The following is an 18,955-nucleotide window of genomic DNA, read 5'->3' as shown; positions in this document are numbered from 1 at the left end:
TTTATACATGATTTTTTACATTTTTATAAATGATTCATTTTTATCCTTTTTTGTATATGACATGCGTAATTAATCATATTAAATGTAATTGAGAGTTCAGATAAGACATTCCAAAAAAGGTGCATGACATGATTCTAAATTTGTCACATTGATATAATATTGGAATAATATTTGTTGGCATTTTAATTATTAGAATAAAAATTAGTAATTCTTGTATTCTTATGAATATAGACACCAACGATATACAAATGTTGGAAGCAAACTAACATACCAGTACACATTTATGATAGCATCCAATGTTATGTAACGCGATATAGACAGTATAAGCCATGTTTCGATATACATTGCAAGTGCTAAAAATCTACAGTTTATGTTATATATACATATACTATAGATTTTCAATAGTGGCAAATTGGAACGGACATTTTAGATGCTTGAATTAATTCTTCTCTGTTTTTTGCTAAAAAAAACTCGTGCTTATTTTATCAAAGAGGTACCTGATATTTTATTCATAATATTGTCCCTCGAAAGCTATAACCTTTTCCCACTTTTCGGGTAACAAATGGATTTCGCAGTAGAAAAATTCAGGTTTTTTCGAGGCGATCCAGTCGATCGAGCCATTTTTTGTTATCTTCGAAATAACTGAAGTGCTGCTCAGAAAGACCATACTACATCAACCGAAACTTCTTCTTCCTTGAATAATGGCTCCTGCCTCCAAGCAATAAAATAGGAGGTCGATACGACCAGATCACGTCTTTAAAGTAAACCGTACAAAAATATGAAAACGAATGGGTGATGCAATGCCCGCGGCATCAACCGAAACAAATGGTAATTTAATACATTAGCAGTCACTGTCAGCTATGTTGAACCAACACAAATACTGATCTCTCCCTCAACAGCGAGAATTAATTCAGGCATCTAATAATAATAATAATAAGAACTTGACTGCAACTGATCGACAATGGAGAAGTAATACATGATAATGTTACGAAACCTATCTTATCTTATTTATAGTTATTAGTAGTCGCAGATCGACAATACAGATTTGTAAAATTATCTATCTATCCCGTTATAATAAAGAATTTGGAATGTCATGAACAAAGAAAACAATGTTGATGTTAGTGCCTTGTTCGTGATATAAAAAATGTAATTTATGTTAGAATTCAAATTATATGCATGTGTACAATGCAAAACGCATTACTTATACGCATATTATACTTGTACGTATGTAAAATAACTTTATCAAAATTTATTTCTGCTTATTGCACATTTATAATTATGATTTTTTCTAACGAGACGTATCACATAGATATATACTTGATAAGAGAAAGTAGGGAATAGGAATCTGAATAAAAAGAATCTCAAGTTTTTATACACTTTTTACAAGTTTTATTAAAACTGCATAGCAATGACGATTTAAATAATATTGACAAAGGTTGTGAAGGACGTGACTCTAAGGAACGTTCAAAAAGTTTTAGCTGTTACTTGTTGTCTATTACAAAATTATTAACAATCAAAGTTAATCACTCTCTTATATATGGTGTTTCGTATACATTTTTGCACAGATTTCGATTTCATCTTAGAAAACAAAAGGAATATAAAAATAATGAAAAAAAGGGCTATGAGCCAAAAAATTCGTTAAAATATACAATTTTTAGTAAATAAAAATTGTCATTTGGTTAAAATTACATAGTTTAATTAGAAACAAGACATAGACAACAGACGTTTCGACCTCTATTAGGTCATTATCAATGTTACAGAAAAAATGATCGCAAGTTGTTAAACAAAACAATAATGTACGAAATTGTAAAATTAAAAATATATAAATTATATATAAAATAATAAGTATACAATCTCACTCACATAGTTGACGTTATATTAATTTCGGTGCAATAGTAAGAGTCCATAAATCTTTGTAAATCGTCTAGTTATAGTGTCTAATTATTGTTTCTTATAAAATTGTATCAAAGTACAATTTATAAAAATGTCCGTTGTTAGACAATGCAATGAGAGCCAAATTTTAGTTCTTACTCTTGGAAATTTAAAAAAGTGATATATTTTAAATGGAATTTATTCAAAATGAATATATTCTATTTTTTAATAACTTTAACAAAATAATTTGAACATACATCCATATATATATATTTTTTTTGAAGTTCCATTCCCACTCAATAATTTATTTAAATATATATGTGTAACATATATAACACAGAATTTCTATTCAGTAAATTATGTTATTCAATATATACATTTGTCATATGAGATCGTCACTGTTATACAGTTTTATTCAAATTTTCAATTTTATATTCGCTACTTTAATCGCTGTTGTAATTTGTATTTAAAACTCGACACACCATGATACTCGTAATATTTATAATAAATGTAGTATTTATATATTAGGTGTACAAATTAGTTCGGTGCGTTTTTTGTGTTCAAAAATGCATTTATTTCAAAATAAAATGAATGAACAGATTAATTAAAGTATCGCTGGCAGCTACTTTTTCCCATCTCTCAAGCAATTTTCGAATTCCATCTGGAAAAAATGACTTTGGAGGCGATCATCTTTTGGAAAACGGACCGAACTAATTTGTATTCCCAATACTTATGAACAATTGTATATTATCAGATATTTGGCTATCATAACAGTGGTAAAGTTCATATATATATTACATTCATTTGTACTTATAATTGCAATTTATTACTTTATCCATTTATATATTTGACCAAATTTATGTATAGAGTAAGTAATAAAATTTTATAAAAACAAGATATTCCTCGTCTGTTTTTGTTACATATACAGAAACTCGTTAATACAAACAAAACTGTTTTATAACTTGAAAACGGCTTTGCTTATGTCCCCTTTCTTCAATGCGTCGAGGGCTTCTTTGTATTGAGACAAAGAAAATACTTTGATCCCTAATTTATTGTAGTTAAGATATTTTTCAGACATTGTTTGCACCAAAGCTAATCCTTTAGAAAAACAGAAGGGATTTATAATTACGCCTATGATGCTCAACTCCTTTTTGTAAACCTGTATAATAATTATAAAATTTTTATATATAGTAAGAAAAAGCTTATCAAAGCTTTATAATTCCCAGAAGACTTATGTTTACCTGAAATGGTTCAATTGATACTTTTGCTTTCGGATTAGCGACACCAAATACGCATAAACGACCACCATGACCTAGCAAAGACATGGCCATTTCCATCGCTGGAGCACTGCCACAGCAATCCACAGCTAAATCAAACTCCTCTTTTACTTCCGTCGGACTTTTAACTTTATAATCGAGACCTATATATACAAAAATATATTAGAGAAAGAGAGAGACAGAGGAGGGGAGGAGATCTTCTTCAAATTTTTCAATATTCATTTAAATTTTTCATCATTTATATTACCAAGATTGGAAGCAAGTTCTCTTCGTCTTTGTTGCGGTTCACTGATAGTGACAGTCTTTCTGAGGCCGTGCAAATGAAATAGACTAGCCCATAATAAACCTATAATGCCAGCGCCCATTACCAGAACCTTGTTTCCTATAGTTACAGGATTGATTTTATCCCAGCCGTGAGCCATGCACGACAACGGCTCACTCAACACTGCTTGATGCATTTCAATTTCATCCGGGATTAAGTATACCTATCATAAACACCGGTAACGTCAAGCGAACGATACGAATATCATAATGCAACGATGAAACAGATGATTAAAACAGAATAGAAAACGATAAAAATGAAAGATTACGTGTATAAAATATTTTATTAATAACGAATACAGATATTGCTTTGATCAATTTACATTAAACCAACTTTTTCTCAATAAAAATATCGAGATCATTGTGTCTATATCACGTATTTTCAATTTTTTGCATATATTATATTTTTATAGCTTTAAATTAAAATGCTATTATAATAAAATAAAATATATTTTTACGTAAAAATAATTATTATATCAAACGTATAAGTATATAGAGAACAAAAAAGTTAATATATTGTTTTTAATAAAGAACATTTGAAGAAAGAAAATTTAAGTAAAATTTTTTTTAATTTCCGAAATATGTCATTAAGAATTTAGTATTTTGAAAATATATATAACATTAAGATTGGCGATATTTAGCACATTTTTTACTGTATAAACATTTATCAAATAATTCAATAAAAGGAGCATATAGCCTTTACTAGTTCTTAAACTAGTAATAGTGATAAACAACATTTTATACGAGATTGTCATTTAGTATAACAAACAATTTGTAACGCGCACGTTCAAACTTTTATTAGATTATTTTTAGTATTCTTATTGTGTCGAAGTTATATTTTCAAACTATAACGTTTTTATAACTATATCATTAAATTTGTACGCTTATGTTTTCGTGCTTCTTTTATCACATTCTGCTGAATTGAAAACCGTAAATTCTTATGGGAATCATTGATCATACAATGATGAGGCTTTCATACTCCTTTTATTGAATTGATGAGTCTTAAGATTTATTAAACGATATAAATATTTCTGGTCGTCTTTAGATTACAAATAAAACTGCCAAATGTCATCTTTTATTAAAAAATATTTTACTATTCTCTATATTTAAAAATGACAGCTAATTAGTTTTAGCAATTTCTCGTGGTACACTGTATTAGTGCTGATATTTTTGCTAAGAAAAAATCAATACCAAATTGACCGAAGAACCTGTTATTACATCCGGGCTTTTTAAAGTGCTCTATATTGCGTACCTGTGTTTCTAGGACAAGCGCGTGCGTAGCCCACCCACCATCTTTGAAAATACCTATGGTATTATTTATACCACCATATGTACAATAATGATAATTCGCGTTGTGACAATGATCGCATTTGTAGCATCCATTATTAGGATCGACAGCTACACGTTGACCGATTTTCAAGGTGGTCACTTCCGATCCGAGTTCATCGATAGTACCTACAAACTCGTGCCCAAGAGTCAGAGGCCCATCCTCTCTACAGGGAAAGCTTCCCTAAAAAAAAAATACGTTATTTCGAAATCAAAGCATGTATGTATACATATACCGGCACGTATATACTTGTGTGTCAGGTAATATATCATGCTATGAGACAATCGACAAAGTTTTAACTTTTATCATATTAATTCACACAAACAAAATGTGCAATTATAATAAAACAAACGGCTATTGATTGTGACGAAATGCATATTCTTTCTACTTTAAATATTTCCAAATAATTTTCAAGTGATTTAAATAATTTTTAATCGTGTTCTATATAACTTTTAATTGTCTTATAATTTTTTAAATTTATAATAATAAAATATTTTTGTAACATAAATTAATATCGTATTTATAAAAATAACATTGTAATAATTATTTAGAATTATTTTAACTTTTTACATTCTACAATTATGATAATAAAAATAACATTTTTATAATTTTTATAATAGTAACATACTTCCAAAATATGAAGATCTGTCCCACAAATCCCGGAATATTCGACTTTAATTCGGACCTCCTTTGCCGCTGGTTTTAGAAGAGTATCTCGTTTCTTTAAAGTAAGCGATTTGCTTGAAAAATTAAAGCTTAAATATTCCATTGTGGATACGGTCCGTATCCACTTGAATATCTACGAGAACACTAAGAAAGCCAACCGTCATCATCCGATATTTATACATAAATTGACGACATTAAGTCGTAAACATCTTTAACCGATAACAGTAAAGCCTAGTTTGCAAAAATTGTAAGATGTAGTTGCAACTGATAGTATAGTTGTAACAAATTGGCCAATCATACTCGAATATTCTCCTCATGTTCGATTGTGACTGGTCAATTCTTACAGCCCACTTACAGTTATGCTTATGGCTATTGTAGAGTAAGCTTAATGTCTTATCGACACTCGAGTGATTACATAAGACATATATGCATGTAAAGATAGCGATTGTCAGCTTGATGTCACGCAAAGGTCAGGTCAATTACAAGTAGATTAGAGTGAAAATAAAACTGTCCAAGCGCAAATATAATTATTATTTATAATTTATAGCAACGTTGCAATCTTGCAAATCGCAATGTAACGTTGCAGAGATATGTAATCGTATAAACAGAAACATGATTGTAATAATATCGATTTGCCGAGTATTGATAAACACAAAACAAGATACCACAATAATAGGAGTCTGTAGGAGTCACGTGAAGTGTTTAAAAAAAAATTTAAATTCTAATCATTGATTTTAATCTCGCGAGATTGAGAAATGTTTGGAGAAGGAATTATCTAATGATTTATTAATTTACGTTATCTTGATCAGGGATTTGGAATTTTAGAGAGCTCGCAGTCTTTTAGGTGCGCATGATACGATAGTTTCAAAGAATATAATAATTATAATTAAAAAAACCGTATAAATTTTCACATTATAATAGATATCGCGTTACATATACGTAGAATACGCGATTTTAATTAGTTGCCACTTTAAGCGTAAGTTTTTTCTGTCACCTCGAGAAAATAATGATACTGAAGCGGAAAATTCATTCATGCACGGCAGATCGACTCGTTGTGAACGAACGTCCTTCAATTCATGAGAAATTTCGGGTCAACGGGACACCGAGCTGGATAACTGGTTGCACCGGGAAACCGGAAATGGGGTCGAGAATGACGTCATCTAGCTTCAACTCCGTTTATTCAACCCCCAGGGATAAACTAGGTCACTAGGACAAGCTACCCCCTATCCTGATCTTTTCACATGCACACACACAAAGAAATATTTCACTCCAAAAAAGTACGTTCTGAATTACGTAATATGAGTTCTGTATAAACTATAATGTTATAAATTAACTATATTGACAAAAAATGTCAATTATAATGTAAGAGGGGTTTATTATAAATATCCGATAATTTAATTTAGTATCGTAATAAATCTATGATTATAATTTTATTAACGTCATCACTCTTAAAATAAAGTTACTTCGGAATTTTCAGTTAAATAAAAAATATATAATATCGGTGTTTATATAAAATATCAGCGTGTTAAAAATTTTCGCTCTTTTAGTGTATTTTCCAGACAAAAATCATTCAAGAGGCAAAAATCTAATTCATCACTTCGTCGCGTTTTCCTAACGATATAAGAGAAACGATCAAAGCTTTAGCGGCCTACGGAGTGACATTTAAACAAAGCACTACGAGCAGAATAATTTAATAAACGTGAAGCACTCGTAAACATTTGTCTTATTTTTATCCTATTCTTTCTCGAATGCCGAGTAATAAAATAACGCGAGCAGGTATATTTAACGTTAGATATATTTCATGGTACGTGTATATTCGAGATGTTTTTCGTAGAAATTGTCCCGGCGTGTATTCATAAGTACCAATGATGGCACGTGCTTTGATTTCTGAACGAGCTGCAAGGTGAATGGACCGTTCAACGTCACAGCCTCAAAGTAGGTCGCCGTGGACGGCTCTGGGTCGCGTATCGCCTTGTCCCTTGTACTGCCACAGCAACGGCAGTACAGTTCATTGAAAAACCGGGACTCGATCAATATCTCCCCCGATAAGCACATTAATATGTAGTAATTTGCGATACGGATGAATATCGAATTCCAGATTCTTCGTGTAATAATCATTCATCGAATTGGGTCGCCGGAACCTGTACCGATTCGCATCTAAAAGAGGAAAATGATCGAAAAAAAACGCGGGGCGGAAGAGAAAAAAAGGAGGAAAAAAGAAGACGAGACAGACGCATGAACGGAAAGCGGAAGCAGCCAAGTTGCTCAATGGAAGAGCTCAATCCCTGCGAGCGGATGCGAATGGGTAGGCAGCCCATTGAAGGTTGCACGGGTATATTCGCATTGCGTATGCGCAGCTTTGACGTTTCTCTTTATCCAACAAAAGAACGTGAATACTCGTTTACATGTCCGTCTCTCTTCGTTACGCCACACGACAGAATCTCATCGCGATAATGAAAAGAACTGCTTGTACAGATATAATCTTACCATGAGAACTTCCGATTTCTTTAAAAGACATTATAAATGCAGGATATCCTAAAAAAAGTATTTTTAAATTATAATGAGACTATATTTGCTTTCTCGAAAACTAAATCTTTCAACCGATTAACTAAATTCGAGACTAAATTTCATTGCTTTTCAATCCATTTACATTATGCGAAGTTCACTTAAGGATGTACATGTCACATCTCAAAGCATTACTAAAAATATAAAATTTCCATTTTGTTCTATTATTACGTTTGAATATCTGTGCAATTTGAGCATAATTCTCTTATTGGTTTACAATTTATTTAATTTTCTTGTTAGTCTTATTTTTATACAAAACAGCATTTTGCAATTTTTTTACAAATTTAATATAATCTTAATATTATAAATTAAATTAAATTTATTACATATAAAATTCAAATAAATTTTCATGAAAAAGTTAATTTGAATCTATTTACTCGTTCAAAAATTATGTATCTAAACCTGCAGCAAAATACGATCATTGGTTACATAAAGCCATTATAAGCTTATGTTGTCTATATATTTTGTTTAAATTACTTGTTAGTTTATTTTTTATTAATTATTTCAAGATATTTTTATTTTAAATATTTGAGACAAAAAGTTGGCTGATATTGGTTTTTAACTGATTTTTTGACACTTTCAGCTGATACTCTGTACAGTCAAATATCTTTAACAAAATTTTAATTTTAGATTTTATTACAAAGATAGTATAATTAAAAAACCTAATAAATAATAATTTCCTTTGGTATTTTCGCAAAGAGATAATTGATTATCAACGAATTTATTATTAACAAACATAAATAGAAATGAGCATACAGCCACAACGTAAGATGTTTTTCGCAAAGTCATATATTTAAAAAAGAGAGGAAGGTAAATGTTTCGGTCAAGTTTTGACCATCATCAGTACATAAAAATCAATTGTATACAACATAAAATAATGAAAATCGCTAGATGTTAACAATAAATTCGTCAAAATTTTACAGTGTATGATCTTAAAATCGGAAGTTAAAAACAATAAAGACGCAAGAATTAAAAAGTGTATAATTTAAAGTCGAAAAATGTAAATTTCAATGTATTTCTATTATATCAGTTATAAATTAATTGTGTTATTTCACGTCAATTCGAGATTTTGAAATTCTTCTTGTTCTTGTACATTAAATACGGAGTTACCAGATTCCATACTATTGACGAACATCGAATATCACCAGTTATAAGAATCATGTGGATGAATAATTATGATAAATAGAATACGTTAAATTTCAAAAAAGATGTGTAATTTATTATTAAAAAATTATGCGTAAGAAGACATTTTATTTATAGCCAAAAAAATTGTAAAAATTATATTTAATTACAAATCTCTCTCTCTCTCTCTCTCTCTCTCTCTCTCTCTCTCTCTCTCTCTCACATTAATATACATAGATATAATGAAAGAAAACGTATTTAGCATAATATCTCGTAAATGCAAACAATACATTAATTATGTAAATTGAGTTTCCTAGATAATTTTTATTTAAAATTATCTCACCATTACAATTGTTACTGCATTTCAAGTTTTTCTATATAAATCATTGATTGTTTGCTTAAGTGAAAACGTATATTGAAAACTGCAGTTTTTTTATAGCCCGGCTACACCGGATATGACGTTTACGATCTTTTAACATCTTGAGAAATTCTGTAAAAAACATCTATTCTTCAGCAAAACGGAGTAAAAGGCGTCTATAAGCGACACTTGGAAAATTACGTCTTTCACGTCTTTGCTTGTGATATTTTTTTTCCATTAAACAAGTTTTTATAGTAAATTTTATACGTACTAATTGATATATTGCTGCAAATAAATAAAATGTGATTTTTATGAAGGGTAAAATTCCACTAAATACTACTAAGGCTAAGCTCTCTCATCATTCGATTGTGGAATTATTCGATTTGATTAGATAAACTGCTACGAACGATTGTCATGTTATAAATATAAAAATATTGAGATAATGTGTGTGTCATTAGTAAAAATGTATCAAAATGGAAAAGTACCAATTAAGATTAAATTAAAAGTTGACATTTTATCAATTTATCAATACAATTATCAATATGTTTGTTTCTTATTAGGAAAGTAACAACTTCGAATACATTCTGCACATATTCACTGTTAAATCTGTGTCATGCATGTGTACAAGATTAATATCATTATCATGTTCACGAATTATCTAACATAGATAGTTAGGAATACGCATTCAATTCTAATTATTTTTGTTAATTATTAACAAAAAGTGTAAATAAAAAATTGTGAATGTATTTCGAGTCTTCCTTTCTCTTTCGTTAGTTCATTTATGAAACTACGTACTTATTAGTAAACTGTAACAAAATGTAATAGAATGAAAGATTAACAGAACGAGAGGGCGTAGAAGTTTGCTGCGTAAAGTATCGATTGGGGACGCTGTTCGCCAACGAGACTAGCCTACATTCTGTCTCTTTTCTTCACCCTTCCGAGTTACGAAGGCCGATTTGTCTCCCTCTCTCTATATATCCTCTCAACGACCTAGAAGTTCTCATTCAACGCTCCCTCCTCTTTGCTCTTACTTAACCTTGCCACCCTCTATCGTTCTCTTTTTGCTTCCTCTTCTCTTGCGATTGCGTTTCGGCGGACGTTTGAAAAAAAATTAGAGATAACAAAAACGTAACAGAAGCAAAATGAATATCGTAAATAACATAGAAAAGATTAAATATATCACTCAGTTAAGCTATAAAAGAGAAAATAACTAATACACTTATATATAGTAATAAAAACATAAATTTATATTCCTATTTATAATTATTTCAATAGCGATTATTGCTACCAAAATACTGCTTTTCATTGGACGAGAATACAGACGATTGAACGAGTTGGAAACATAGGAAGGGAAGGCGAATCAATGCTAGAATTGTGAATGTACGTGAGGCATTTTATTCAATTTCTAGAATAAAATTTCGTGATAAATACAAATTTTAATCGAAACAAATTTATGTACACCTACATTGTGAAACTTTAAATTGTAAACATCTTAAATAAGTGAGATTAAATCAATATCGCACAGTACAATAGTTTCAACGACCTCGAAGGAAATTCGATAGACTAGTGGTTTAATGCTAAAATTCTTCCCGATGAATCGTATCACCGTCGTTCATCAAAAGGGTATCGTTGGATGCAGGGATGGTACGTACATATAAACAAGGGGCGAGGCCACGTACCGTTACAGAGGGAAGGGTGGCTCGGTGAATCGTATCCGTGTCACGAATGCGCGCGTCTGCTGCACTCCATCCCCTCGCTACCCCTTCGCGGTCAGCGCGAAAGAGGTGAATGCAGTTGGCCGTCATTTTGCAATCTGTTCAGACGCCATTCAGATGCGTTCGACGCGAGTCCGATCCGTCGCAGTCGCGCAATTTATCTGCGGAGCCACGTATCGTATCTTATCGCCTGCCACGATGTCAATGTGCACAGGGTGATGCTGCCTATCGCGATAACGTCTTAACGAGACGTAACAGACCATCTCGAGAAAGGAAGGAAAGGACCTTCTTCTCACTCGCCGCGGCAAGGTATACGATTAACGCAAATGCGAATGCATGTGTGTTTCAACGTTATCATCTCAAAGCGTTATCAGTAGAAGCGCAATATCATTATGCACTGCGTTGTATGTTGAAAGCAGTACGATTATCGGCTCTTTGAAAATTTTCCTGCAAAAATTGAACGAGTGTATTCTGTATCGAATGAAAGCAAATAAATTTTCGTTATATATATACATATATCTCTTAATATGAATCAGATGATAAGGCTTAATATGGCTCGAGTAATCTATCAATTATTATGTTAATACGAAATATATTCGTATACCGATAGTTTAATACATTGAATACATTATTTTAATTCATAAATTACAGATACAGTTTTTGACTAGACTTATGTCTATTATAATAGTAATATATATTGCGATTTTACAAGGAACTATTATAAAATTGTACAATGAATTAAATAATTTAATATGATTCTTACGACCAAATATTACAAATTCTAAAATCTAAGAATCGATTCGATAGTATTCTTCTCTCGCGTATATTCTTCTCACAATAAGTAATTCACCGGAAAACATTCTTAGAAATAGATGGACAGATAAAAGTTATTTCTGTCTAAGAATAAGCTTGCTACTTAAGACTATTAAAAAATTTTATAAAGTACATTAGAAAAAGAAAAAATATACAAAATAGTTAAAAGTAAAGCGACAATAATAATAAAGAATAAGAAAAAAGTAGAGCAGGAGAGAGATAGAGAGAGAGAGAAAGGGAGAAAGATAGAGGCGTTTATCGAAGTAAACACGGAGGGAAAAAATGCTATAAACGTTAAGCCAATGCCGTAACGACAAATTCCATTTGCAAACATAGAGATCGCAAATTGTATGAAACAAATGCAAAATATTGATCAAATATACCTACAAATTTTGCAATGTCTTTGCATTTATAACAAAATTATTTTTCTCATTGAAAAAACAATATTTTGTGTATCAAGAACAGGTCTTATTTATATCTTTCATGATTATTCACCAAATATTAATCTTTTCGATATTTATCGATACAAAATTTTTGAATCTAAAAATTTTTATTATTTAATTGCTAAAGAAACTGATAAAAAAACAATCAAGTTATAATTATCTATGTATAAGCACTTGAGTTTCTTTTCTTCGACCAATCATGATAAGATATTTCACGCAAGTGCGTGTATCTCCGGGTGCGTGCGCTCTATATGAAAACTCGTAAGCTTCCTGTGGAAGGATGAATGAGGATCAAGTCAGTTGGCAACGCGAAGGCTGCTCTAACATATCGTGCAAGTTTTTTCATCGTTTTTAAAGATACGTCAGAGTACACTAAACACTAAACTTTTTCAATTATCGTGTTTAAAAAATTTTTTTTTGTGTCATACAATTACAATATAAATCACAAACGTGTGAACTCGGAAGAGATTTTTTTTTTTTATTATGTGATTCGACGGATTTGCTAAATAGCCAGTGATATATCACTTCTAATTTTTTTCGATAAGTCTTAAAACATATTTTTTTCAACTTTGTGAAACGACAGAATAATTTATTTACATTAGTGTGAAATCGAGACACACGAAGTCGAACATTCAGTTCCGGTGTGCTTATTGATTTTTAGCTACTACAACAATGATCGCCGGATGCCATTATCATACTATAGCTAGTAAGTAAAAAGTATCAAGTCTTATTTGCTATAAAAAAAAATAATTAACACAAATATAATATGAAATTGGAAATTATATAAAATTATTATCTATGTGATTTTTTATCGTATTACGAAATCGAGCTAAAGATGTTAAAGAGGTATACAAAGATAAAACGCAAATTATGCGGATTTTTAGAATGTGATATGCTTGAGCGTAAACCGCAAATATGGACATCCGGTTTCGTGAATCATCACTATATTCTTGAGAAATACACATACGTAAGATGTTTAGGAAGATATTCGTGGCTGTTTATTTATCGTTAAAATCAACAGAGAAACTAGCGCAAGCATTTGAATCTCGCAATTAATGAATTTTAGTTAACGAAAAATAAGTGGAAATATAGCAATTTCAGGAAGTTTGCAATTTTTGAAATATTATAATAAAAAATATTAAAAATTTAAATTATATATTAATCGAGTGCGACGGGCTAATTCAGAAGACAATTTAAAACATCTTTTTGAGAGCAACCATAATTGGATATTCGTGTGAAGAGATTAAAATGAATCCATATCCACGGCATTGCGATAAGTTGAGAAAAGAACGTGATTCATTGAATGCGATGAGACAATTTTTACGAAACGGAGCAATTCAGTCAGCTCCTGGTTTCTTTCCGTCGTATCAGTGCGATCGCACGCAGAGGATTTGATTGCTTCTTCAGATCGCAGTTATTCGGAAAAGAAGCACAACTTTCGATGCATATGAAATAAAACTCGTTCCCGAATGCGACCTCACTGTCATTAATCGCACGTGCTCCGCTTTCATTCACGCCAACTCCCACCTATGAATAACACGGTACAAGCGTTTACATTCACGCCGCGGTTGGCCGGCGCCAATGGGTCGACGAGACCGCCACCGTCCCGATTGGACGGCGCTTACTCCCAACGTACTACACGGGAGAACGAGAGGAATGCGAAACGATCGTGAAACACTATGAATAGAACCAAAGCTCCAGGTCAAGACATATGCAACGGAGCGTCTCTCGGCTAGTTCCGACAAGAAGCTTGCCTGGCCTCGACTCCACACCGCAATATGGCCGTATCGCCGTACACACAACCCTCATTCTCGGAGCATCGTGGCCGTAAATCACACGTCAATACGCCGCTTGATATATTGTTGTATGCGCTGCTGATGAAAGGTATCGATCAAACATCAGGGTGAAAAGTAATCCTTCTCTTTCACTCACTCGCTCGCTCATTCGCTAGCAAATACCGTACATATCCGCTTGCTATTATTACATCAATGAGAAAACAGGATGTGATTTATTCACGATGCTCCGACTTCGGGATAGTGTATGACGCGAGTTGACTGTGTACGTGCGGTGTGTGTGTGCGTGCATGCGTGCGTGCATCATTCGCGTATGTACGCATATTGCAATTCATGGCTGACAAATGGCAAATAGACAATTATACGTCTGTTTCGTGTCCCTCTCCCATTTTTCTATTTGTTTCTCTGCTTTTATTTGGCAATTTTCTTTATATCGTTCGTCAGAATTAACGAGTTACTTATTACTTTTACTTCTTGTGTTTACAACGTAAAATAAGCTCTCCCTTTCTGTTCAACGTTACACCTATTCGTTGAAACTGTGTTGTGCTTATTACGATTAAAGTTATATAACGTGAAATTTCTATGAAACGTGTATGATAAAATGTTTGAAAAAATGACAAAATTGTAGTATATACGAGGAATAAATTTTATGTATAATATTTATAATGCTTCACAATATCGTAAAGCTTCTAGTTATGTTACAGTCTGTGTGTGCAATTTTATTATTATTTTTATAGATGGTACAAGTGTTTCCTTGACTCATCATCATACAAATGATGTTAATTATTATGATGCAACAATCAACAATAGTGATAATATAAATCCTCTGGAAAAATTTTATCTAATCACTGAACAAAAGTGGCATAAGGATACACTAGTGCCAATCTCCTTATTGCCCTCTACGAAGGGAATGCCTACGAGATCCCATCACAGGTAATGCTTATGTGTTGTGTAAAAATTCACAGTACCAGCCGTAATCGTATCCCGATAATGTTTCACATTATTAAGATTTACCCTTTATCTCAAAGTATTTTTACATACAGAATCCGGCAGTCCGTGACAGGACTGGATGATGCTGGAATGGATCTCCAAGTGGCCCAACTCAATAGCCAGACAGACAAGGAAGTACATTCCAGGACGACTCTATCATGGCTAGATTGGCATTTGCCTTACTTTGTAGCGCTTTGTGCAATCGCTGGCACTATTCTTTTTACATTCCTAGTAAGCATCACATTTCTTTACGTCACTTTACGATATAGAAATAATAGAAAGCTCTCATTTTCTTCTTTTTAAAAACAAGTGTTAAAAGCTTTACAGATTTGTATTAAAAATTGGGGTTTTACCATTGAGTGAAATTATCGAATCAGATATTGTATAATAGAATTGTATAATAATAACAACAACTTTCCTATAGATCTTGTTATGGCTACGAAAACAAATGTCGCGTGAAAAAGATAACGAAAATGGCGATCGGCACGGTCTGGTCGAAGAAGGTGCCACTTGTAAGCCAGACAAATCAACTAAAGATGCAAAAGAATTCGTGGAAGCTAAATGGGTTCAAGAAGCATTCGCGAAGCAATCTGCACCCAAGTACCCGGTACGACCAGTTCCACAGACCTCTTTACCCGAGGTAAGAGAATCTACCTGCTACCAATGGAATTCTCACGCAAACATTAAATAAATGTATTGAAAATAACCTTCATATTACGTTAAAAGTCTCTGGCAACGCCTGAGCGTAAACCGGAAGCGATACGTATGAAAGCAAAAGGATTGTTGGAAAGACGTGGTTCGAGCACGAGTTTAACCATAGAATTGGCACCAGCTCCTGAAAGTCCGCCACATATGGTTACTCCTACCCGAGAATGTACAACGGAAGAGTTTTTGCTAAGTGCAGGAAATGTATTATCGAGAGCACAATTGAAAAAAGTTATCGAAAGTACAGGAACATTGCACAAAGAATTTTGGGAGGTGCCACTAAATCTACCGGAAAAGGTGAACATTTGTGGTTCGGGAGTGAAGAATCGATACAGCTCTGTTTTGCCCAATCTACAAACCAGAGTGACTCTACCAGGTTCCTCCGACGATCCGCTCACCGGTTATATAAACGCTAATTACATCCGGGTACGTAAATAGTAATTTTGTGTAAAGTATTGTATAGTATAAAAACAGGGCAATTATGCGGAATAACGGACAATCCTCCGATGACCTTGATTTTGACATGTTGTCAAGATCACGACTCCGAGTGACCTTCAGAAGGTTTTAGCCAGCGGCCGTCCTTCGTTAAAAAGTTATTACCAAAAAAGTTCTGCTTAAATTAATTTTTTGCTTTAATATACACTTAAATAAACGCTTCAAAAATGTATGTAGAGGCAGTAAGTTCCGCCCCTCGTAGGGAGGCGGGCGGAACCTACTGTACAAAATAACCTAACCCAATCTGTATTCACGTATCACTTTACAACAAAACGAAGTGGCGAACTCCTTCACAGAGAAAGAGGTGAGGTGAGAGTCGCTTCGCGTGAATGCAGTAGGTTCCACCTCCCCTGCGGGGGGCTCCACTATTGTAAAAATAACCTAATCTTACCCATATTTTTTGGTGTGAGGTAGCTCTCGCTTCGCGTGGAAAGTTGAACGTTTGTAAGCAGGAAGAAGCATAGAATATAGTACTTAATCGTCATATATGTATAGTAGGAATAATAAGTTCTTTTTGAAATTTTTTTGCTAATAATTTTTTAACGAGGGTTGACCGCCAAGTAAAACCTGCGGAAGGTTACTCAGGGTCATGACCTTAACAATTTATATACCAAGGTCAAGGTTATCGGAGGATGGTCCGCAATTCTGCATAATTATCTAAAAACAATGTATACAGTGAACGAAAAAATTGGCTAAATACGGCATGGCATTTTTGATTAACTGCTGTGGCTAATCTTTTGAGAAAACTTATTTGATATACGTAAGCACTTTTCATCATCAAATGGCACGAATTAAAAACTACAATAGAAAACAAAATTTACAGGGATACGACGGCGAAAATGCTAGATACATCGCGACACAGGGACCATTAGCTAACACAATAGCAGACTTCTGGAAGATGATCTGGACAGAAAAAGTTCCTGCAATCGTCATGATAACTAGATTGTACGAGGCGTCCAAACCAAAGTGCGAGGCGTATTTTCCCTTTGACGTAAATAATCGCTTACAAGCTGGATCTTTCACAGTTATCGTTAACTATATCGATACGAGAAACGGATATACCGTCAGAACTATGGAGATTCGACACGAAGGAGAAAGAAGACATTTGCAACATTACTGGTAATTACTTTCTATTTACTATTAAATAACAAGAGCTCTAGTAACAATAAATATATTACTAGAGAATTATATATCAAATTCTAAAATGTATCAACAGGTATGATTCATGGCCGGACCATGCCGTACCTCAAACTGCAGATGCACTCGTTAGTATGGCCGCAGAGGTAAACGCTTTACCAAGACCAGTGGTCGTTCACTGCAGCGCAGGTATAGGACGAACTGGTTGTTTTATAGCGATAGGAATAGGAATGAATCAACTTATAAAAGACGGAAATGTGGATGTATTAGGCATTTTGTGCCAGATGAGGTAAGTCAGCTAATAAGTTCTATAAGATACATATGTACGTAATTTTATGTAGATTCTATAATATAAATACACGGAATACAAATACTCTTAATATTTTAGATACGACAGGGGAGGGATGGTGCAAACGGCGGAACAATATGAATTTATTCATAGAGCACTTTATCTTTTCGAGCAGACATTGGACAAACCGTCGACTTCGAGTGACTGAATGGACATGCTATTACTGTAGATATTTCTTTCGCTTATTCTTTCGTGAAACGGGGCTTTATTATTGCCTAAGAGAATGTCACTTCGTGCAGGGCTATATGCTTTCCATAAAAGAATATAAATTTCTAATGAATCTCAATGTCAGCCTGTGAACCGATGCTCTTATTTTTATCTCAATATTTCAACGAGTTCAAACTCGTTTAATAAGCTGCCATTTTCTACTGCCATGACAAATCGTTGACAATTGATCACAGAGCTCAAGAGGTAAAAAAAGGGTTCACCGTCGAAGTGCATTTTCTATAAGCAGGTGCTTTTTAAATCTGAGATATCATAAATAGCTTAATAAAAAGAATATTTATGTTAATAATAATGCACGATATGAATCGTGCGGCACGTACGCTTTAAAATTAATATTATTTTATATAAGTTATGGATTAGAAGTAATCTCTAAATACGGCGATAAAATATATTCGCGATTCGTATCGTAAAATTTATATCTAAAGATCAGATACTAAACTTGAGATTTCATTATCCATACATTCCTCGTGTGTTAGGAAATAGAGTTTATAAGTTTCAATAAAATTTTAAATACAAAAATGTGTAGAAACGGTTTCGCGACTGTATTAATGTAATCGATACTATACAATATTCTTCGCTATTATCACGTATCGCGATACAGTAGATACATGATACACGACAAAACTTATTAAATTGTCCTAGCTCATAAGAGCTAAAATTAATGGTAATTACTTTAATAATATTATAATGTTAAATGTGACATGATACGTGTGCGTGCGTGCGTGCGTGCGTGCGTGCGTGCGTGTGTGTGTGTGTGTGTGTGTGTGTGTGTGTGTGTGTGT

The 18,955-nt window shown here is 32.9% G+C and overlaps 2 protein-coding genes across 2 annotated transcripts; one reads left to right on the top strand and one right to left on the bottom strand.

The window, feature by feature from the left end:
• Positions 1 to 2,778: 2,778 nt before the first annotated feature.
• Positions 2,779 to 5,595, bottom strand: LOC108776017 (sorbitol dehydrogenase). The gene is made up of 5 exons (XM_018542508.1): positions 5,426 to 5,595; positions 4,723 to 4,980; positions 3,397 to 3,634; positions 3,114 to 3,292; positions 2,779 to 3,031 (listed from the first exon to the last, which is right to left on the bottom strand). Exons 1-5 carry the CDS (start codon positions 5,564 to 5,566, stop codon positions 2,828 to 2,830), a joined length of 1,020 nt encoding a protein of 339 aa, XP_018398010.1. The 5' UTR covers positions 5,567 to 5,595; the 3' UTR covers positions 2,779 to 2,827.
• Positions 5,596 to 11,080: 5,485 nt separating this feature from the next.
• Positions 11,081 to 18,488, top strand: LOC108776007 (tyrosine-protein phosphatase non-receptor type 5). Its single transcript, XM_018542497.1, is given in 9 exon segments — positions 11,081 to 11,491; positions 11,493 to 11,532; positions 15,010 to 15,205; positions 15,316 to 15,493; positions 15,687 to 15,902; positions 15,989 to 16,393; positions 17,286 to 17,581; positions 17,679 to 17,888; positions 17,988 to 18,488. Coding segments are annotated over 9 exon segments (1,845 nt in total). The 5' UTR covers positions 11,081 to 11,296; the 3' UTR covers positions 18,097 to 18,488.
• Positions 18,489 to 18,955: the final 467 nt, after the last annotated feature.

The sequence above is a fragment of the Cyphomyrmex costatus genome, unplaced genomic scaffold (genome assembly GCF_001594065.2).
Source record: "Cyphomyrmex costatus isolate MS0001 unplaced genomic scaffold, Ccosl1.0 scaffold332, whole genome shotgun sequence".
In the NCBI taxonomy this organism is placed as follows: domain Eukaryota; kingdom Metazoa; phylum Arthropoda; class Insecta; order Hymenoptera; family Formicidae; genus Cyphomyrmex; species Cyphomyrmex costatus.
Note: the sequence above shows the minus strand (reverse complement) of the source record. Positions and strands in the feature narration are given on the sequence as shown.

Excerpts from the sequence above, each read along its gene's own strand:
- LOC108776017 (XM_018542508.1), bottom strand. The coding sequence starts at position 5,566 with ATGGAATATTTAAGCTTTAATTTTTCAAGCAAATCGCTTACTTTAAAG. Across the intron at positions 4,981-5,425 it reads CAGATCTTCATATTTTGGAA|GGAAGCTTTCCCTGTAGAGA; the intron begins GTATGTTACTAT and ends TTTTTTTTTTAG. Across the intron at positions 3,293-3,396 it reads AGAACTTGCTTCCAATCTTG|GTCTCGATTATAAAGTTAAA; the intron begins GTAATATAAATG and ends TTGTATATATAG.